Source organism: Cucurbita pepo, chromosome LG10 (assembly GCF_002806865.2).
Source record: "Cucurbita pepo subsp. pepo cultivar mu-cu-16 chromosome LG10, ASM280686v2, whole genome shotgun sequence".
NCBI classification, from domain to species: domain Eukaryota; kingdom Viridiplantae; phylum Streptophyta; class Magnoliopsida; order Cucurbitales; family Cucurbitaceae; genus Cucurbita; species Cucurbita pepo.
In genome coordinates this window covers 5,928,169-5,950,887 of record NC_036647.1, presented here as the reverse complement: position 1 = coordinate 5,950,887, position 22,719 = coordinate 5,928,169, and the positions used below count along the sequence as shown (strand labels likewise).

Here is a 22,719-nt window from a genome sequence, read left to right as displayed (position 1 = left end):
ATAATTATATTATACAAATATCTCGAAATAATTATGTTATTGAACGTTAAAAAATACTATTAAATAAATATTATTTCCATTAAAATGATGAAAAATATTTAATTTATAACAATATTCATGTAAATTAAAGAAATAACCAATATGTAAAAAATAATTTGAAATATATTAAATAATTTAATTTAATTTAATTTAATAAAATAAAATAAAAACAATAATTTGTAATTTATTTTTTGAAATACTATATTTAAAGTTGCAGAAATATTATTCAAGAAAGAATTATGGTTTGACTTTTCAAAAAGAAAAAGCAAAAAAATAATTATTATTATAAATAAATAAAAATAAATAAATAAATAAATAAATAAAAGCTTCCAATTGCTTCCATGAAGCCAATGATGATAGAGCAGACCAAGAACTGGCCTCCTCAACAATTTTCATTTTTATTCTTAAATTTTCATATTTATTTATAAAAATATATAATTTTATAAGTTAATTCAAAATTTAAATTATTTATTTTAAAATTAAATTTAGATATTTAAAAATGTATTGGTTTTAAAATGATATTTTAATAATTATTTTTAAAATAAAAAAATTAAAGTAATATGAAGAATAAATAAATAAATAAATAAATAATTGAGGCATTGAAAAGGGAAGGCAAGCAAAAGTGCATTGGTAAATCCCATATAAGTTTGAAAAGGTTGAGGAAAAGGGATAGGTAAAAAAGGTGGATATTAATTAATTAATTAATTAATTAATTAATATTATTATTAATATTATTTTTTAAAAAAAATAATAAATAAATAAAGGTGGGGAGGTGATTGGAAAGCGAGAATATTGACATTTTATAATATATAATAATAATATTATTATATTTATCCCAAAAAAAACGGGGTAAAAAAGTCAAAATATATTGGGAAATGGAAGCCAAAAGTATGTTTCAAAAAATATATTTTTTGTAGCTATAAATTTAAATATTTATTAGTTCATTATTATTTTTTTATATAATTATAACACTAATTATAAAAATAAAAATAAAAACAAAACCCCTAATAAATATTGTTTTTCTTTTCACCAAAAGTTATATACTGTGAGCTGTTGTTGTTACTCTCTTGCTTACATATATAATGTCTCTTTCAAAATCTCTCTCTGTCCTTGTTTTCACCAAGCTAGTCGCTTGGTTGTAGGCGACGTAAGAACGAATTAGTGTAGCTCACTTGTCGTTGGAAAGTGAGTGTCGCACAATCTCAAGTCCGCTGTCATCAAAAGTGCGATTGGGACAAGTGGCATGTGAGGAATCATGACTCTCGACAAGTAGAGAGATAGTACATGAATGAACTGATACCATGTTGGGTGACCTCATTGAAATTTTTCAAGGATGTATGTGAGAACGACTCGAGTAACGTGGAGACTATGTTGCTCGGGAATACTAGATTCCAAATCTCGACCGGAATACTGGACATGGGTCGTTATAGATTTTGTCTGAGTAGATACAAAATTAAAAATTTTTAAAAATATTTAATTTGACCGTTTGTGGCGGAGAGGGGCGGAGAGNGAGCTGTCAAATGGTGCGGTTCCCCGATGCCAAATTGAATGCCTTGTGTTTGACATTTTGCTTCCCATTCCCCCATTTTCTTTTCGCCCTTTTCCTCTTGATTTCTTATGCATGTGAATTTATTCTTTTACCCTCCCTTTTTTTAAAAAATAAAAAATAAAAAAAACAATTAATTTTAACATTTATTTTATTTATTTATTTATTTACACAAAAGTGGGTTAAATTCCCAACCTACCTTGGCAATTGCAGTCAAATTTGTATTTTTTATTTTTCTTATTAAATCTCTTTCCAATCGAAGTGGGATCTCGGTGATTGACTTTGATACTATTGGTAACAGCTCAAGCTCACCGTTACTAATATTGTCCGTTTTGATCTGTTATGTATCATCGTCAACCTCACTGTTTTAAAACGTGTTTGTTAAGGAGAGGTTTTCACACCTTTATAAGAAATTTTTCGTTTTTCTCTACAACATATATGGGATCTCACAATCCACCCCTCACATCTTCTAATGACTGACTCTAATATCATTTATAACAGCTCAAACTCATTACTAGTAGATATTGTCCGCTTTGACCCGTTACGTATCATCGTCAAACTTACGGTTTTAAAATCCGTATGTTAGAAAGTGGTTTTCACATCGTTATAAGAAATAATTCGTTCTCCTCTCCAACCGATATGAGAATTCACAAAACTATTAGTATAGAATTATCAACGTAAGTATAGCTCAATGGTAATTAATTCATATATCTCCACATTTTTCATAGTTTAAAAAAAATGGTAAAAATGAGAACATTCCGAGTAAAAATGTTTTATTTTGATATCTGTACTTTCAAATATTCCATTATTTTTTTGTCCCTATTCTTTCAAATATTCAATACGAAAATTATTAAATAAAAATTGACCCTATAATTTTAAAAGGTTTTATATGGTCCCTATAGTTTAGTCAAATTTAAAATAATGTAACACATTTTCGATTTACGTGACAATGAAATCGATATTTTTTTACTATGCCTATTAAGCTTAAAGTATATTTATAGGTTCAAATATATATATATATATATATATATATATATTTGCACTCGAAAAGTAATTATTTGAATTTTAGATAAAATTAGTCGGGAAACAAAAAAAATTTACCGTGTAGCAACCACTTAAATCTTACTGATTTACTCACTTTCGTTTACTGCGTACACGAGGTCCAGTGATTATCAGAATTTTAAATTTTTAGGGAATAAAATTTATATGAGAATGAAAATGTTACAGTATAGCAACCCACCTAGATCTTACTGATTCACTCACTTTCGTCTTTTTGCACACACGAGGTCCGGTGATTATCAAAAATTTAAATTTTCAGCGGATAAAATTTACCCGAAAACAAAAAATATTACTGTATAGCAACCACTTAGATCTAACTGATGTACTCACTTTCCTTTTTGGCACACACGAGGTCAAGTAATTACCAGAATTCGTTCATACATCTACGAGTTCTCGACATCAACACGAGCGGTAAATCGACAATTTAATCACAACATAGAAAAATTGACGAATTATCACGTCTGACGATAATATTAAAGCCTGGGCAATTACCGTACCCGACCCTCGTTATATCTAAGCAAGAGTTTCTCGAGCTACGTCCTTACGTATTAAAGTATAGGAATCATTACTAGATCGATGAAAGTAGCGGGACCAAATATATAATTTTTGAACATATGTAATAATAAGGGGTTTGAAAAGAAGTATATAGAAGGAAGGAGAAGAGAAGGGGTAAGAGATTTTGGCGTGTAAAAAGTGGAAGCTCTTTTTCAGGCGGCCTCTGGGGCTTCTGACGCTGTCGCCGACGTTTCCCTGAATACCCCAACACGTGAGACTGCTGATAGGGACCTCACATTTATTTTATTTGCAAATTGCCCCCTCGTCCCTACCTTTGTTTTTCTTTTCACCCCCATTTCCTCATCTTTTTTCAAATTCTAAAAATTAATTAATTGCAAGTTTTGGTCCTTTTTTTTAATTTTATTTGAATTAGGGATCTATTGGATATAAAATTTTAAAGTTTTGGATTTTATTAGATATCGATTAATTTTTTTTTTAAATTGAATTTGTGAGGTACGAAGCATTTCTTATAAAGGCGGGTAAATCTCTTTCTAGTATACTTGCTAGCGGTGGGCTTGGGCATTACTACAAATGGTATTTGAGCCAGACACTGGGTTGTGTGCTAGTAAGGACGTTGGGCCTTGGAAATCTCTTCTTAGCATATCGTTTAGCGGTGGGCTTGGACATTACTAAAAATTGTATTTGAGTCAGACACTGGGTTGTGTGCTAGTGAGGACGTTGAGCCTTGGAAATCTCTTCGTAGTATATCTACTAGCGGTGGGCTTGAGCATTACTACAAATGGTATTTGAGCCAGACACCGGGTTGTGTGCTAGTGAGAACGTTGGGCTTTGGAAATTTCTTCCTAGCATATCTGCTGGCGGTGGGCTTGGGCATTACTACAAATGGTATTTGAGTCAGACACCAGGTTGTGTGCTAGTGAGGACGTTGAGCCTTGGAAATCTCTTCCTAGCATATCTGCTAGTCGTGGGCTTGGGCATTACTACAAATGGTATCTGAGCTAGACACCGGGTTGTGTGCTAGTGAGGACATTGGGCTTTGGAAATCTCTTCCTAACATATCTGCTAGTGGTGGGCTTGAGCATTACTACAAATGGTATTTGAGTCCGACATTGGGTTGTGTGTTAGTGAGGACGTTGAGTCTTGGAAATCTCTTCCTAGCATATCTGCTAGCGGTGGGCTTGGGCATTACTGTAAATGGTATTTGAGCCAGACACCGAGTTGTGTGTTAGTGAGGACGTTGGGCCTTGGAAATCTCTTCTTAGCATATCGGCTAGCGGTGGGCTTGGACATTACTACAAATGGTATTTGAGTCAGACATCGGGTTGTGTGCTAGTGAGGACGTTGGGCCTTGGAAATCTCTTCCTAGCATATCTGCTAGCGGTGGGCTTGGGCATTACTATAAATGGTATATAAGCCAGATACCGAGTTGTGTGTTAGTGAGGACGTTGGGCCTTGGAAATCTCTTCCTAACATATCTGCTAGTGGTGGGCTTGAGCATTACTACAAATGGTATTTGAGTCCGACATTGGGTTGTGTGTTAGTGAGGACGTTGAGTCTTGGAAATCTCTTCCTAGCATATCTGCTAGCGGTGGGCTTGGGCATTACTGTAAATGGTATTTGAGCCAGACACCGAGTTGTGTGTTAGTGAGGACGTTGGGCCTTGGAAATCTCTTCCTAGCATATCTGCTAGCGGTGGGCTTGGGCATTACTATAAATGGTATATAAGCCAGATACCGAGTTGTGTGTTAGTGAGGACGTTGGGCCTTGGAAATCTCTTCCTAACATATCTGCTAGTGGTGGGCTTGAGCATTACTACAAATGGTATTTGAGTCAGACATTGGGTTGTGTGTTAGTGAGGACGTTGAGTCTTGGAAATCTCTTCCTAGCATATCTGCTAGCGGTGGGCTTGGGCATTACTGTAAATGGTATTTGAGCCAGACACCGAGTTGTGTGTTAGTGAGGACGTTGGGCCTTGGAAATCTCTTCCCAGCATATTTGCTAGCGGTGGGCTTGGACATTACTACAAATAGTATTTGAGTTAGATACCGAGTTGTGTGCTAGTGAGGACGTTGGGCCTCCAAGGGGGTGGATTAGGAGATACGAAACTGTAACAGCTCAAGACCACCACTAGCAAATATTGTCCTTTTTAACCTTTCCCTTTCGAGCTTCCCTCAATGTTTTTAAAATGCATATGCTAGGGAGAGATTTCCACGCTCTTATAAAGAATGTTTTGTTCTCCTCCTTAACTGATGTGAGATCTCACAGAAACTTTCCTTGTAAGAGTGTGGAAATCTCTCGCTAGCATATGTGTTTTAAAATTGTGAGTTTAACGATGATACGTAATAGGTCAAGGCGGACAATATATGTTAGCGGTGGGTTTGAGCTGTTATAAATGGTATGAGAGTTAGACACTAAGCGGTGTGACAATGAGGACGTTGGGCCCCCACGAGGGTTGTATTGTGAGATACGAAACATTATTATAAGGGTGTGGAAACCTCTCCTTAGCATACACGTTTTAAAATCGTGAGCATGACGTCTATACATAACGAGTCAAAACAGATATTATCAGCTAGTGGTGGGCTTAGGAGGTTGCAGAATTTGTCATAAATATTATATACATTTGAAAGCTTAAGGACCATGTTCAAGGATTAAACTGGTAATTTAACCCGAAAAAAATAATAAAATAATGTCAGTAAAAATTCATCCAAAACTTTTAACTTTATTAAATTACACTTTTACCCTTTAAATGATCTTCATATGTAAAATCGTGATAAAATTATTTTTATGTTTATTGTGAAATCGATAAAAGTTTCGAAGACGACGGTTAGGAAACACGATGAACGAAGTTCAAAATTATATTTAAAACACTATGACCATCATGGTGGTGAGATGAGGTCGGCTCCAGTGGCGGGTGGTGACGGTTAGTGATGGAGTGACCAATGGTGGTAGTGATGACTGACATCAACTTTAAAACGCGTATGTTAGGGAGATGTTTCCATACTCTTATAAAGGGTGTTTCGTTCTTCTCCCCAACCGATGTGAGACATTACAATCCACACCCTTTAGGGCCCAGCGTCATCGTTGACACTCATTTCTTTCTCCAATCGATGTGGGACCCTTATCAAATCCACCCCCCTTTGGGGTCTAACGTCCTTACTGGCACTCGTTCCTTTCTGCAATCGATATGGAACCCTTACCAAATCCACCTCCCTTTGGGGCCCAGCATCTTTACTGGCGCACTGCCTCATGTCTACCCCTCTTCGGGGTTTAGCATCTTCGTTGGCACTCGTTACTTTCTCCAATCGATGTGGGACCCTTACCAAATCCACCCGGTTTTCATACTCTTATAATGGGTGTTTCATTCTCCTCCCCAACTGATGTGGGACATTACAATCCACCCCCCTTCAGGGCCCAGCGTCCTCGCTGACACTCATTCCTTTCTCCAATCGATGTGGGACACTTACCAGATCCACCCCCTTTAGGGTCCAGCGTCCTTACTGGCACATTGTTTCGTGTCTACCCCCTTCGGAGACCCAGCATCTTCACTGGCGCTCGTTCCTTTCTCTATTCGATGTGGGACCCTTACCAAATCTACCCCCCTTCGGGGCCCAGCATCCTTACTGGCACATTGCCTCGTGTCTACCCCCTTCGAGCCCAGTGTCCTCGCTAGCACATCGCTCGGTGTCTGGCTCTGATACCATTTCTAACGGCTCAGGCTCATTGCTAGCAGATATTTTCCTCTTTGGCCTTCTCTTCAAGGCTTTAAAACACGTTTGCTAGGAAGAGATTTCAAGACCTTTATAAAGGATGTTTCGTTCTCCTCCACAATTAACGTGGAACATCATCACGGTCGACTTGAATCTAATGATAAAATAAGTGTGGAAGAAACAAATGCAAGCAAAAACTATGCATAAAAACAAATAAGAAAGAGGATTTGGAGAAGGAAACAAGTGAATGGGAGTTGAATAGAGTTAAGCCAACAAGTTTGCAGCCAAAAACGTCTTCAAAACATACCGACCGCCGTGCTTCCTATTTTGCCTCCAAAATACCAAACCCTTCTCCAATGTTCTTTTTTTGTACCTTTTTTACCCCTTTCTTCCAAGATTCACATGTGGACCTCTCTCTCTATTATTACTCTCTTTATGGTACCCCCAAAGTTTGTATTATGTTTTTCAAAGTTTTGGGATTAGGGGTAGTTTTGGAATTCGAAAAGATCGACGAGACTCGTCGAGTTCTATTGCGTTCGTTCGATTGATTTGGACTGTATCTTTAGGTTTGATCTGGTTTTCTCGAGCATTTAGAAAATCTGTTTAAGTTGGTTTGATTTGAATTGTATTTTTAGGTTAGATCAGGGTTTCTCGAGTATTAAAGTGAAAACTGTAGTGCATTAGAGGATGCTGTGTTCGAGCACTTAGAAAGTCACTTCAAACCGACACTTAGTCTCGTTTGGATAAGACCTCTATAAGTCGTTTTGATTGATTCAATTGGTCATGCTTTTCGCTGATTTTTTTCGAGATTGAAAAATAATTGCAGTTTGATTTGGCTACACATGGATTGTTTTGTATTTGTTGGTTTATTCGAATTTGTCGGTTTCGAATAATTTAGTTTACAAATATCTCGATCTCGGTTTTCTTTTTCTTTCCCCCCATCTAAATTCAGTATGTCAGTTAGCAATGAGTTCGACGGATAATGCTCAAGCCCACCACTAGTAGATATTGTTCTCTTTAGCCTTTTCCTTTCGGGTTCCCCCTCAAAGTTTTTAAAACACGTAAGCTAGAGAGAGGTTTCCACACCTAATGCTTCGTTTTCCTCCCCAACCGACGTGGGATCTCAATCCACCCCATTCGAGGCTCAGCATTCTTGCTGGCACTCGTTCCTCTTTTCAATCAATGTGGGATCTTACATAGCTTTAACAAAAGTTTATGTAATTTAACGTTGAGCTATGCTCATATTGGCATATAAAATTTTTTAAGTGTATGTTTCGTTCTAACGATAATATGTTCAAACCCATCGAAAACCCTAAATTTAGCATAATCTCGAACCACTCGAGCCCCACCATCCTTATTGATTTGATTGCATGATAGTTCCATATTGAAATGAAATAGAAAGAAGAAGCTAAAAGGCAAAAGACAAAAAGAAAATTCAAAAAAAGGTAAGAGAAAAAGGAAGACAATCTCTAAAACTAGAAGTCCTTTCTCTCCATCAGTCACTAGGGAGCATCTTTTTCCATTCATCCAAACAAACAATAGCTCGGGTAACCACAGCTCGGGTAACCACGTGTTCGATTTCTACTTAAATCTGAACTATGACCTAGCTCGATTTTAGCTATGACTATTACGATCGAGGTTAAGTTTAGATTTTGAACTTTGCACATTATGATTGTGCTGAAGTATTGATACACTTCGATATACCGTAACGTATCAGTTAATTTTCGAGTTGATCGGTGATTTAACATGGTACGGAATCAGAAGGGTCTCTGTTCGATCCATTGTGATGTCCTTTTCTACCGTTTTAGGTCAGGTTGAGGCGGAAATTCTCTGCAGAAAATTTGTGGAGATCAGGTTCTTCGCACGTAATTTTTCCTATTTATTATTGATTAAAAAATCGTTATTTTAAAATTTTTATTTTTAATTAGTTATTTTTATTAAGAAATTGTAAAAAAAAAATCATAATATATATATATATATATATATATATAATATTCTACGGACAAAATTTCTAAAAATTCAAAATTTAATATTACACCGTCTTTAACAATTAAAAAAATCTATACATAATTTATTATTATTTCTCAAATTTAACTTAATTAATTAAATATAAATATATTATTTATATTTATAAAATTTTAACTAATACATTTATAATTAATATTTTACATTATCTTTAATTATTTAGTATAAAATTTTATTATTCTAATTAATTTATACTTGTTCAATTATCTTTTTTACAATTAAATTAAATTGTTTAATTATCGCTAATTTATTTTGATTTGAATTGATTAATTAATTATATTATATATTAATCGTTCTCTTGTATTTAATTTTAATTATAATTTTTATCAACAAAAATCGTAAAAATAAATTATAAATTAATTAAAAGTATTAAACAATTATTACATTTTTAATATTTTATATGCAATTATTTAATTTTAGCTTAAACGAAATCCTTTGATTTGCTCAGTTCATTGATCATCACTGCTTTGTTTTTGCAATCCATTGAGTACAAGAAAGGATTAAAGACGGTAGCGGAGGCGGAGGCGGAGGCGGAGGCGACCACTGGCGGCGATGGAGGAAACAGGAAGAATTTTCGAGTCAAAGACGTGAGAGGCATGAATTCTTTCACAAAATTTGCTGGTGTAAGGTCAGGATGATGTTGTCGATCGTTGTTTTGGATTCTCCAAGGTTTCGATTGACGGTTATTTGTGTATTTAGGCATTTCAGCGCCGAACGCCGGAGCTACCTTCAGGTAGTTGTTGTTGTTTTTTTGGCGTTTTCCTCTGCTGTCGCATCTATTTTCTTCCTATTTCTTTGGATTGTTATGTGATGAGTAACAGTTCTTCGTCGATTCTTTATTTTCTTCTTGAAGATGTTGATAATTTATGCGATGATTTTGGTGCTGTTACTGTGATGTTTTCAAATTTAGCATGCTGAAGTAGATGCATCTTGGTGGTGAAACTGGTATAGATTATAGAGTGTACTTAGAGTTAACTATGGCGACAAGAGAATGAAAACAGCTGTACTTGACAGAGCTAAGAAAAAGAATGACAGGAAGAAGAATTGTGATTTCATCAACCACTACTGATTAAGTTGTAATTACAGACTCGATGCGTATAGAAACAGAAGCAATTGTAGCTCTTCTTATTTACTCCGTTATAGTGTACAGCCTTCGGCATGTGTATACTTATGTTTCCACTCCAGGTAGGAGATATTCTTTGCAAGTGTCATTATTGTCCTTCCATGGTGGCCTTCCACTTGAGCTTTTGCATATAGCGGCTGAAGCATTGCTAGGTACTCTAGTCTAGGTGTGACTTCTGCGAAGGGAAGAAAACTTGTGTTCAAGAGACACCAAGTAAAGGTCTATTCTGTAAATTGTAAACATTGGGCTCTTAACCGTTCCTTCCTTTCTCTCTGTAGAAACATCATGCACAAATAGACTTGCCTGTAAGAACCATTGATGATCTATCTTAATTTCTCCGTATTGAATTTTTCTAATTGATTTGGTAACCGTTCCTAACCGTGTTTAGTTGGTTTCTAATTGAAGAGAGATTTTCATAGGCAAACTTTCTTTCTGCAAATTGAGCTTCTAACCCCAGAAGAGGTGCAATTTATACTTCATCTTTTGGATTCCCATGGAGTAAACATTTTTATACTTGTATTGATACTATAGTTGACTCTATTTGAAACTATACAGAACATTTTTTAGGGTGTCCATTCGGACATTTAGGGCAAAAGTTTAATGGAAATATATTCCATATGTTTGGATTTATCTTGTTGGAGAAATTGTGATCTTATGTTTTTCAGCTGGTTCTTATCTTATTCGTTTATTAAATTTATCAACTTTGAACTTCACATGTACATCAAAAACTCATTTATAATCTAGATTCAAATAGGACCAGTAAACCTCCAATTAAGTTTATGAATGCAAGGAGGGAGCATGGGATATTTAGCATGTCAAGATAGTTAGTTATATGGAATGGGTATCTTTGGTAGAAAAGAGTAGTATATGCCCCATCAAGTTCACAAGATAGTACATAATAAATGAGTGATCTTTAGGAGGCACTAAACTTCTTGGATGGAAATTTATGTTTTCTTTTATATGAGTTAGTTCTCAGAAACAGTAAAGGGAAGTTTACCGTTTGTTCTATGGTGAGAGAGGAATTCATTTGTTTTAGTTGGAACTTGGACATGTATGTGGTGATGTAGGAAGAATTGATGTATGTATGAAAGTGTTAGTTGGATAATTGTCGAATAAACTTGATTTAATGTAGAGGGGAACTTTGTAAATGGGCTGAAAATAGAGTTACTAGCTTTGTTATGGGTGCTCAAATCATTGGACCAGTTAGATAAAATGGAGGCAACCCAATTAGTGGACCTTAATATTACGTTGGAATAGTGAGAAGGGTATGATTCCATAGCATATTGGACTGCACGGGTGGAAATTTATTTGGGCCGACTTTGCCTGGACACAAGTGATAACCGCTAAAACCAATGTCATATTAGCTGGACAACTGTAGAATAAACTTGATTTCATTGTGGAGGGGAACTTTGTAAATGGGATGAACATGGAGTTACTGACAGGGTTATGGGTGCTCAAATCATTGGCCAAGTCAGAAATGAAGGCAACCCAATTTAGTGGACCTTCATATGACGCTGGAATAGGGGGGGATGATTCTGTAGCATATTGGAATGGGATGGAAATTTGTTTGGGCCAACTTTGCCTGAACACTCCTTTCTCTAACCACGTTGCATCAACGTTTGCTGCTATCTGGAAGAGTAAAATTCCAAAGAACGTCAATTTTTTTGTGTGGCATGTATTACATTGTATGGTTAACACTATAGATCAGATCAACGTCACTCTTCCTTGGTGATGACCCGCATTAGTGCATTCTTTACAAACACTAGGAGGAGAACCTTCACTACTTACTGTAGGGTTGCCATTGTGTGTAGTCGATCTGAATTAGATGATTGAGCTATGTTGGTTTACATTTGACGTGGAGGAGAGATTGATATTCTATGATTGAGGAGGTGCTCTTGAATTCGTCTTTTTGCAAGAAAGACAAAGTGTTAGTGGCAAGCTAGTTCTTTTGCTGTTGATTGGGGTATTTGGATTGAGAGAAAGAACAAGGTTTTTAGAGAGGTGGAGAGATCGTGTGAGGATGTCTAGAAGAGGGATAGGTATAATATCTCTCCATTTAGGCATCATTTAGTAGGCTCTTTTGTAATTTTGATCTTGATTTGATTTTGTTAAATTGGAGGACCATTTTGTAGTTAGTTTTCATATCCTTTTTGCATACTTGTATTTTTGGTGGGCTGTTTTTTTGTATGCCCTTATATTTCTTTCATCATTCTCCATGAAAGCTCAGTTTCTTATAAGAAAAAAGGAAAGGACAAAAAAAAAAAAATATATATATATATATATATATTGCCGAGCGCAAGTTGTTACTCCCATCAGAAATTCACCTGCAGAATAAAAAGTAATATGATGACCACTAAACCCAAAATTTTTAGCGGATAGGTTCATAATTTAATGAGGGTGCAAAGTTATGAAGCTGCCTTTTAGGACATGTGAAGGCCACTATAAGTTCTTGGTCATTCTATTTAGCGTTTCCAAAGTACTGTCAACCTTAAGCCTACTGATCAATATAAAGAAAGGCACTTTTGTATAGAAAATGAATAAGTAGCGGAGTGCATAAAGTGTTGGGTGAGGGGGTGCAAAATGATCCTCCAAAATCCAAGCTATGCTCACTTGGCTGGCTATCTCCAAATTCCAAATACTACTTGACAATTTGTGATATATCATCATTCCGGTAAAGTTTAATACTTAGAAATTATATATAAATGAAATTGCATTAGCTATAACTGCAATTTGATCTGCTAACGAATTGATGCTTGATGGCACCATTGGACCATTGGAGAAGCTGAGTTCTACTTCTCAACTGTAGAATTTCTATCATTAAAGGTTTAATCGGAAATGATCATCACCTTCCTAGCTGTTTTACCATATCAACTAATACAAGTTGTAACCAAAAGCTGCAGTTATTTTTGTTGTAACTAACAACGATATTGCTAACTATCTTCAATTGTAACAGTGATCATTGTGTGCACATGACGTTGTTGTACAAGAATCTGAGTAGGAGAGTCCTACTTACATATGCAGCTATGAAAAGAAGAATCACAACAGATGCCCGCCAGATTTTAGTGTCTCCACCTCTCAAATCCATTGATTTTCCTGATATTTGGACTAGTTCCAGCTTTCCTGATTATTCTTTCATCACAACATCGTATGGGACATCACCATTTCGCTTCAACCCTCCTCACATGTCATCTCCTTTTTCCCCAGTTCAAATCCACCTAGTTATTGTGTTCATTGAATACTTTCTTATCTGGGTGTGCTTGGTATCTGATGATCTAACGTTACTTGCAGATACCCCACAGACTGCAACAGTAATTGATGGTAGGGCGATCGCTGAGGAAATTACATCAGGAATAACTAGTGAGGTGAGGAGGATGAAGAACTCTATTGGAAACGTTCCTGGCTTGGCTGTAATCTTGGTCGGCCAAGGCAGGGACTCGCAGACTTATGTTCGCAAGAAACTGGGTGCATGTGAAGAAGCTGGAATCCAGTCGAAGATTTCTACTTTGCCTGAAAACTGTACAGAAGATCAAGTTCTGAATGCTTTGTCATGTTTTCGTGAAGATCCATCTATTCATGGTATACTTGTGCAGCTTCCTCTACCGCAAGTAATTTCTAAAACTGGATCATGATTATATTTAATTTTGCACGTTTCAATGTAAATACCACCAACATGATTGTGATGCATATCTTCCTTGGTTTCCGGTTTTTGAGGAAGTATTTTTCTTCTATTATCATCTCCATGCGGCTTTTTATTGTCTACCATACAGCTGTTCCAGATATGAGATGGTTCTTTATGTCTATAAAGTACTTCACAGTATAAATCAAACAAAGATGTTTTGCAAATCCTGATTTGGTAATTGTTGTCTGGCATGGTAGTTTCTTTAGGCGACATGTTTTGTGAGATCCCACGTCGATTAGGGAGAACGAAACATTCTTTACAAGGGTATGGAAACCTCTCCCTACCAGATGCGTTTTAAAAACCTTAAGAGAAAGCCCGAAAGGGAAAGTCCAAAGAGGACAATATCTACTAGCGGTGGGTTTGATTCGTTACATGTTTTGCTATTAACATGAATTTAGAAATCATTGGGTTTCTTTTGGGACATGGATGGAGACTAACAATTCAATTTTGTGGAACAGCATTTGGATGAGGAGAAAATCCTGAACTCTGTGCACCTAGAAAAAGATGTCGACGGCTTCCATCCAATTAACATGGGGAATCTTGCTATGGGGGGTAGAGAACCACTTTTCTTACCCTGCACACCCAAAGGCTGCATCGAGTTGTTGATCAGATCGGGTGTAGAAATCTCGGGGAAGAAGGCCGTGGTGATTGGAAGAAGTAACATTGTTGGATTGCCCACGTCCTTGCTATTGCAGGTCCATATTCACTTTCATGTCCAAATTTTCTTGTGCCACTTTGTTTGTTGTAAAATTATATTGGTACTGAAAAATGTTCGGTTTTCTGCAGAGGCACCATGCTATTGTCAGCGTTGTGCATGCATTTACTAGGAATCCTGAACAGATTACTCGCGAAGCTGACATAGTGATTGCTGCTGCTGGTGTTCCTAATCTGGTTCGTGGTAGTTGGCTCAAACCTGGCGCAGTAGTTCTTGACGTGGGGACGAACCTAGTTGAGGTAATTAATTGAACTTTCTACCTTTTATGAATCCTTGAATTGAATTTACGAAGCGTTCTGATTTTCATCCTTTCAACTTTATATAATTTTATAAATCCATGTCGATGAATATGTAACTTCTCGACATATTTTCCATGCATAAAGTTGTGCTCGACACACTTTTGGTCGTGGGGACTAGATTTGTAAGAATACATGACCATTTAGTTTTTGGTTTTTGAAAATTAAGTTTATAAACAGAATAGTCCTCTATCGTTTTCTTTATTTTGTAATCTATTTTCACGGATGTTCTTAAAATCTAAAATCCAAGCCAAGTTTTGAATAAACAAAAAGTAGTTTTTTTAAAAAACATGCTTTTATTTTTGGAATTCGACTAAAAATTTGAATGTTATAAGGTAAAACTTGACAAAGAAGTTGCAAGAAAACAAGCAAAACTAGCTGTGATGCATTATTTGATCGGTTTATAAGGTTTATAACGTCTTCACCACCATGGATTGACAGGATCCTAGCTGTGAGTATGGGCATCGACTGATTGGAGATGTTTGCTATGAAGAAGCATCAAGGGTAGCTTCTGCTATTACACCCGTTCCGGGCGGGGTTGGACCGGTGACAGTTGCTATGCTCTTACTCAACACACTAGAATCAGCCAAACGAGCATATAACTTTACCTAACTAGATGCTATTTCAACATGTGACAGGTACTATGCTCTTACTCAACACACTAGAATGAGTCAAACGAGTTCATAACATTCCCTAACTATTTTGACATGACGCAGTCGACCTTATAACGCAAAACCTATAGCACGGCGAGAAATCGACATGTCAAGCTTGTTATCAAGAGCAAATCATCTAAACTAGATTTTATTGTGAGAACAGAAATGTACAAGAAATTAGCCTTATTTCTACCGTAAACAGATGGACAAAACAGAGTGTAGTTTTGTTTGTTTTAGAGTGATTTAAGGTAAGGAGTTGAATGTTGTTGAACAGGAAGCGATGTTGCTCTTCTCCATAGGAGGGTATGAAGCATAATCGAATAAGGGTAGCAAAAGGATTGATACCACTCGATGTATCATCGTTGTCGAACCTTTTATCATTGCTAACAATTGTTTATACAAGCAAACAGATCTCTAAGCAAGAGATTTTGTTCGGGCCCAGTATTCGCTAGCACTCGTTCCCTTCTCCAATCAATGTGAGACTCCCAAGCCACTCTGCGGATCCAACATCTTGACAAACCCCTCATAAAAAAGATATATATATATACGCACGCACGCCACGCGCTTATGGAATATATTGATTTATTATGATTTTTTTTTACCATTTTTTTTTAATAAAGATAGTGAAAAAAATGAAAACTTTAAAATAACTAATTTTTTAAACAAAATAATAAACCAAAAAGATTATTTGTGGGAACCCGATTCCCACCCTGATACTCACAAAATAATTGGAAATTTCGTAGGGATGGGGACGGGGAAAGCTTCGTCATCCTCATCCGTGGACATCTTACAAATTTCTACTCCAGTTACGCTTATGAAAGGTTAAGAATAATGTTATAACTTCAGTATTATGATACGTCAATATGAACATAGCTCGATATATCAATTATTTTAATATTATTTAGACTAAATAAACCGGAGAAATTGACACGGGAATGAACTATGGAATACCATGAATTTCACGAAAACATTAATTTGGGTGAACCAAATTTAATGTATGATTAAAAGTGTAATGCCTAATAATGCTATTTCACATAATAAAAACATTCTCAAACCATTTAAAGAAATTATGTGTACCTAACAAATAGGAATATTCGACTATAAAGAGACAAAAATCCGCATATTCCTAATTTCTATAAAAAGGCATACATTTAAGATGTGGACACCTTTTCTTTTTAAATGCTTCTTCAGGTTGACTTACGTAACCCGTTGGTGACCTACCTGACTCGAACACGATTTACCATCCAACTAAACCAAACTTAACTCAATTCAACTCAACGGTTAATTAACTTGTCGGGTTTTTTTTTAATAATTAAAATTTTATAAAATTGAAATATCAAACCTTTACAACACGTCAAATATTCGAGTTGATTTGATTGACCCGACCAAAAAGTTACAATTGGCTGAATGGTGTATTGTTAACATTAAAAAAATAAAAAATAAATAAATACTAGAGATTAAAATCTCGAATCTCGTATACAACTAAAAACATTAAAATAAACCTACAATTGCTTAATATGGTATCCGAGCCTCGTGATTGATGAAGATTCTTAAATGGAAACCAAGCTCTACTACCATATAATGAAAATAAAGGGAAACAACGGTTAGACCGACTAGAGAACTAAGAAATTACGAGCTCTTTTCTCCATGGTGAGGCGTTCTAAGCTCTATCATTGGTAGGTTGTTAAGCGAGCATGCGTAGAAACTACGTTCTAACATTATATTTTATTTCTATTTAAAAATATTATTAAATTTATTAAGACATTAATATATTACTCGAAACAAAATATATATTTTAATATATAATAAAAATTTTAATTTTTTGTCTCTATCTCCGCTCTAGCGGACATCTCTATCACAGTTTTTGTTGAGCGTGTTCTATGACACAACATGTAGACTAGATGATTTTGACTTAAATTATAATTTATTTTTTATTATTTGTTAATCAAAATTATCAATTTTTTTATACATTCTAAAAAATATATTTAAAAAGCTATTGAATTTTGAAATTAAAAAAATTATAAATTTAATTTTTTAAAAATAAAATATTTATTAAATAGAATCTAGAACTTTCCTGATGGTTTAGACTTTCAAGCTTTAAAATATTTATTATTATTATTATTATTATTTTGCAAGAGATTATGAAACAATAATTCAAAAAATTCAATTAATTTAGTTAAATAAATGATTTTTTTTATTTATATAAATTAAGTGGGTTCATGAATTTTTCTAAAATTATAGTAAATTCAATTAATCCGAATTTATTATTAATTTTTATAAATACATTTTTTTATTTTAATTCAATCTTATAATTATTATTTTTCATTTATTTTTATTAAAAATAAAAAAAAATTGAATAAATAATTCTATTTATTTTTTACAGCTTTGTTGGGCCGCATCGAATCGAAATTTCCTTAGATAGTCACCGACCTACAGTTCGTCTTAAAGAAGACACGAACAAAGGTATGCTAGCTTCCAGTTCTCTACTACGAGCTAGTCAGGTAGGTTAGATTAACTCGAGCCTACCTAACTAAAAAATTTATGATTGATGTGGGTTGAGATTATTATTTTAATAAAAAGCTTTAAAAATTTGATAATTAGAAGAAATGAGAGTAAAAATAAGAAATTTATAATTTAATTATAAAAAAATAATAATAATAGTGACGTGTACTTGGAACTTGTAAGGCTGTGATTCAATCCACAGTATTTCTAAATCAAACGGCATGAAATCCGCTGCGTTCTAAAGGCATCTTTTTTCCCCTTTTTTTGAGCATCTTCCATTTTCAATCCCTTTGTTCTTCCTTTATATACCGCATTCAGCTCGATTAGGGTTGGTCTTGTTCGGAAAAAAGTTGGGTTCTGGATTTTACCTCTCCCTCTGGCCTCTTGATTCGCTTGCTGATTCTACATTCTTCGTAAGTTGCTTCTTCGATTTTGCTTTTGATGATTCGTAGATTCGTTTCGCCCTTTTCTGTTATGTTGTTCTAATCTTGGATCTGGTTTTCCAGAGGAAATTTAATCGGAGATCGATGGGGAGTTCTGGATTCTCGTGGACATTGCCCGATCATCCTAAGCTTCCCAAGGATAAGACAGTGGCTCTTATTGTTTTAGATGGATGGGGTGAAGCTAATCCAGATCTCTACAATTGTATCCATGTCGCCGAAACTCCCACCATGGATTCCCTTAAGAAGGTAGGTTGAGTTTATGGATTCGTTCTTATCGATTTGTGTTTTGGGGATCCATTTCGTATTTCCTGAAAAGAAATTGTGTTCGTCGAATTCATTCTTGAGGATCTTCCCATGCATGCAGATTTTGTAGATCGCATGTGATGCATGCGTTTGATCACGAAATTCTCTGGCGTTTTTACGATTTCTATGAATATATTGATGGATTATGTTCTGCTTCTCATAGGGCGCCCCCGAGCATTGGAGGCTGCTCAGGGCACATGGTAAGGCTGTAGGACTTCCTACTGAAGATGACATGGGAAACAGTGAGGTCGGACACAACGCGCTTGGTGCTGGACGTATTTTTGCTCAAGGGTGAGCTTATCTTATCATTGTTTTCATTGTTTTACGCTGTATACCGATTGGTCCCCTTGAGGACACCCGATAAATTAGAACGACTGTGCGATGATAACATGCACAAACGGAGAAATGGTCCAAATTTCAGGAAAAAAAAATGTTTCTAAACCAATAAGAATCTGTATAATATATCCATTGTGATTATTAGGAACCGTTCAGAGAGATCCTTACCGGAGTATTTGACCCTTTTTTAATTTGAAATAAAGCATGCATGGTTAAGGAAGCAAGGTTAGGCTTCTTCCCCCTTGGCAAGATGTGGGGATAAGGAGTTCTTTAAATTGGGCCATGCATGTTTAAACTTAGTTATAAGCAATAGAACAGAAGAAAAAATTTGATCTTATGGCATGCCATTTTTTTTTCTCCATTACTGAAACCTGAAATTAATTTGTTTTGAATGCAGTGCAAAGCTTGTTGACCTTGCTCTTGCCTCTGGAAAAATATATGAGGGAGAAGGATTCAAGTACATCAAGGAATCCTTTGCAACTGGCACTTTGCATCTTATAGGATTACTGAGTGATGGTGGAGTACACTCTAGGCTAGATCAGTTGCAGGTAAGCATTGAAATCTTCTCCAGTTTGTCATAATTCAGTCTTAATATAATCTAATTTATAAACCTTTTCCTCTTTGTAGTTGTTACTCAAAGGAGCAAGTGAGAATGGTGCGAAAAGAATCCGTGTCCATATACTTACCGATGGGCGTGATGTTTTGGATGGTTCGAGTGTGGGTTTTGTAGAGACTCTTGAAAATGACCTTGCCAAATTACGTGAGAATGGGGTTGATGCACAAATCGCATCTGGTGGTGGTCGTATGTATGTGACTATGGATCGTTACGAGGTACATCTTTGTTCATGTAATCTTACTGATGGTTTGTTGTTGATTCTTGATCGCCACAGCTGGAATCGGTTTACCTTCAAAAGGGGCTTTATTGATTCATAAAATTCTAAAAGTGGCTTATGTTATTGTAGCTTTAAAGATGCGATGGTTATACTTGATTGGTATTATATAACGAAAGAAAAATGATAGATAAAACAGTTTGATCAAAAGGATGCTAGTTTATATTTATTAAAAAATTGAGCAATTCCACTACCTTGTTGATTAAATGTTGCAATCACCATAGAAATTCAATGCATGAAGTTTTTAGACAGTTGGAGTGGTTATTGATATTATTTTAAAGGAAAGCAAGTAAGATCGATTGTTTTTGTTTCCAATTATAGAATGATTGGGAAGTTGTGAAGCGTGGATGGGATGCACAAGTGCTTGGCGAAGCACCACACAAGTTCAAAAGTGCTCTTGAAGCTGTCAAGAAATTAAGAGAGGCACCCAAGGCAACTGATCAATATCTACCTCCATTTGTCATAGTTGACGATAGTGGGAAGTCTGTCGGCCCAATAGTGGATGGCGATGCTGTAGTTACCTTCAACTTTAGAGCAGATCGAATGACTATGGTTGCCAAAGCCCTTGAGTATGCAGATTTTGATAAATTTGACCGAGTTAGGGTCCCTAAAATTCGTTATGCTGGAATGCTTCAGTATGATGGTGAATTGAAGCTTCCAAGCCGATACCTTGTTTCTCCCCCAGAAATTGAGAGAACATCTGGGGAATATCTTGTGCACAATGGCGTTCGAACCTTTGCCTGCAGGTGAGAAATAGCCAAGTTATCATGCATTGTTTCTTTGGCCAGTACTAAGATCTTATTGCTTGATGCATCCGTTTATTTCTAGATTGATCTTTTATTACTATTTTTTAATGAGACATTACCTTTCATATTTGGCTAAATTTGATATGAACTATTTTTTCCCTCTAAAACAGTGAGACCGTCAAGTTTGGTCACGTTACCTTCTTCTGGAATGGAAACCGTTCTGGATACTTCAACCCAGAAATGGAGGAATATGTGGAGATTCCTAGTGATTCTGGGATCACCTTTAATGTTCAACCAAAGATGAAGGCCGTAGAGATCGCTGAGAAGGCAAGAGATGCTATTCTTAGCCGGAAATTCCATCAGGTATACAATTAACTTTTCACAAATCATCTTTTTATCCCTCGGTTGTATTTTGTTCTGACTTGTCAGCTCGTCGGTTTGTATATACAGGTACGTGTTAACCTTCCAAATGGTGACATGGTGGGTCACACTGGTGATATTGAGGCCACAGTTGTAGCTTGCAAGGCTGCTGATGAAGCTGTAAAAGTATGTGCTAGTTTTTTCTCAGTACTTGATTTTATTATTGCTTGAGACTTGGATTCTGGTATTTTGTTCTTGGGGATGCGAAGCTGTACGTTTCTATACCCAAGTGAACGACCGAGTCATATGAGTTATTTTGCTCCTGTACCCCGATGATCCTTTTTGACACCCATTCCTGATTTTCTAACTTTTTGGGACCTTTTTCTGCAGATGATTCTTGATGCAATTGAACAAGTAGGGGGAATTTTCGTAGTAACTGCGGATCACGGAAACGCAGAGGACATGGTGAAGAGAAACAAGACTGGGCAGCCTCTTCTCGACAAAAATGGCAAAATTCAAATCCTCACTTCTCACACTCTCGAGCCAGTAAGCTTCTTGCCTCTTAGTCTTGCCAACGAATTCTCATACGAGTACTAGATTACATGTAGAATTAGATCGTACCGTACGTCCAGCAAGCTTTTTTCTCTGTGTTGTAACGTTGTTTTGGTCGAATCTCTGAACGTGCAGGTTCCTATTGCAATTGGAGGTCCAGGACTGGCCGCTGGAGTCAGATTCCGCAAGGATGTTCCTAATGGAGGACTGGCCAATGTTGCTGCAACTGTTATGAATCTCCATGGTTACCAAGCTCCGAGTGACTACGAGGTGTCCCTAATTGAGGTCGTCGATAGCTAAGGCGTTAAGCAAGCAAGAAAACTAGCAATGACTATGCTAGGTTGCTGAATAATTTCTCTTTTTTTTTATTTTATTTTATCCTTGCATTCATGTTCCTCACGGTCTGTCTATGTTATAAACCAGACCATGAAGTGAGGATATGGTTGATTTGAGAAATTTTGTGGACTCTTTAAGATTTTAAAAGCTATTTGAGGGTTGAAAACCCCCTCCAATTTTCAATTTTGGTGAGATGTTTTGTTTAGTTTTGATGAAGTTGAATCTCTAATTTAAAATGCAGGAGCTCTGTTCTTGTTTGCAGGAACTCCTTTTTAACCATATAGTCTTGTATTTGTATTTATAACCAACGTTAGACTTTGGTATGTAGCATTCTATTCTCTTGATCTTAGGATAGTTATTGTTAAAAGAGTGTTTGAAGTGACAATATGCAAACACAAAAGTAAGTAAGTTTTGATATTGAGAACGCACATTCCCTCACTGATATGTGGTATAATATGGGAATCAACCCAAGGGAAAGTATGGAATGGTCGGAATCAACCCAAGGGAAAGTATGGAATGGATTACCTTATGATCAAGATTAAAAATAAAGAAAACAGAGGACATGGGAACGGAATCAATGGATTACCTTATCATCAAGATTAAAAGTAAAGAAAACAGAGGACATGGGAATCGGAATCAACCCAAGGAAAAGTATGGAATGAATTACCTTATGATCAAGATTAAAAGTAAAGAAAATAGAGGATTGATTGATTTTGGCATGCTTGCAAGTTCTAAACACAAGAATTGCAAGAACACAAGAATCTTAGCTATCAACAAAGCTAAAATAGAAATTCAATTCTTAAATCGTCTCTAATCAAAGAAAAAGAAGGCTTTATATATCACTCCCAAATTAAATAAGCTATAAATGAGAAATACTCATAATCTCCATATTA

The 22,719-nt window shown here is 35.8% G+C and overlaps 2 protein-coding genes across 5 annotated transcripts; both read left to right on the top strand.

The window, feature by feature from the left end:
* The first annotated feature begins 9,320 nt into the window (after nt 1-9,320).
* Nucleotides 9,321-15,798, top strand: LOC111804060 (bifunctional protein FolD 1, mitochondrial-like). Of its 4 annotated transcripts, none has more exons than XM_023688741.1 (7): nt 9,321-9,515; nt 9,592-9,625; nt 12,969-13,620; nt 14,153-14,389; nt 14,481-14,648; nt 15,147-15,343; nt 15,422-15,798. In XM_023688741.1, the coding sequence occupies exons 3-6, from the start codon at nt 12,985-12,987 to the stop codon at nt 15,315-15,317; spliced, it is 1,212 nt and encodes a 403-aa protein (XP_023544509.1). In that variant the 5' UTR covers nt 9,321-9,515; nt 9,592-9,625; nt 12,969-12,984; the 3' UTR covers nt 15,318-15,343; nt 15,422-15,798. The 4 variants fall into 4 exon arrangements, with proteins under 4 accessions (XP_023544509.1, XP_023544508.1, XP_023544510.1 ...); XM_023688740.1 differs by having other exon boundaries at nt 9,321-9,520; XM_023688742.1 differs by having other exon boundaries at nt 9,321-9,625; nt 15,147-15,251; nt 15,344-15,798.
* A 2,315-nt stretch (nt 15,799-18,113) lies between these two features.
* LOC111804059 (2,3-bisphosphoglycerate-independent phosphoglycerate mutase-like) lies at nt 18,114-22,020 on the top strand. The gene is made up of 10 exons (XM_023688739.1): nt 18,114-18,273; nt 18,367-18,549; nt 18,770-18,897; nt 19,340-19,490; nt 19,570-19,773; nt 20,154-20,578; nt 20,749-20,941; nt 21,029-21,124; nt 21,329-21,484; nt 21,626-22,020. Exons 2-10 carry the CDS (start codon nt 18,388-18,390, stop codon nt 21,788-21,790), a joined length of 1,680 nt encoding a protein of 559 aa, XP_023544507.1. The 5' UTR covers nt 18,114-18,273; nt 18,367-18,387; the 3' UTR covers nt 21,791-22,020.
* Nucleotides 22,021-22,719: the final 699 nt, after the last annotated feature.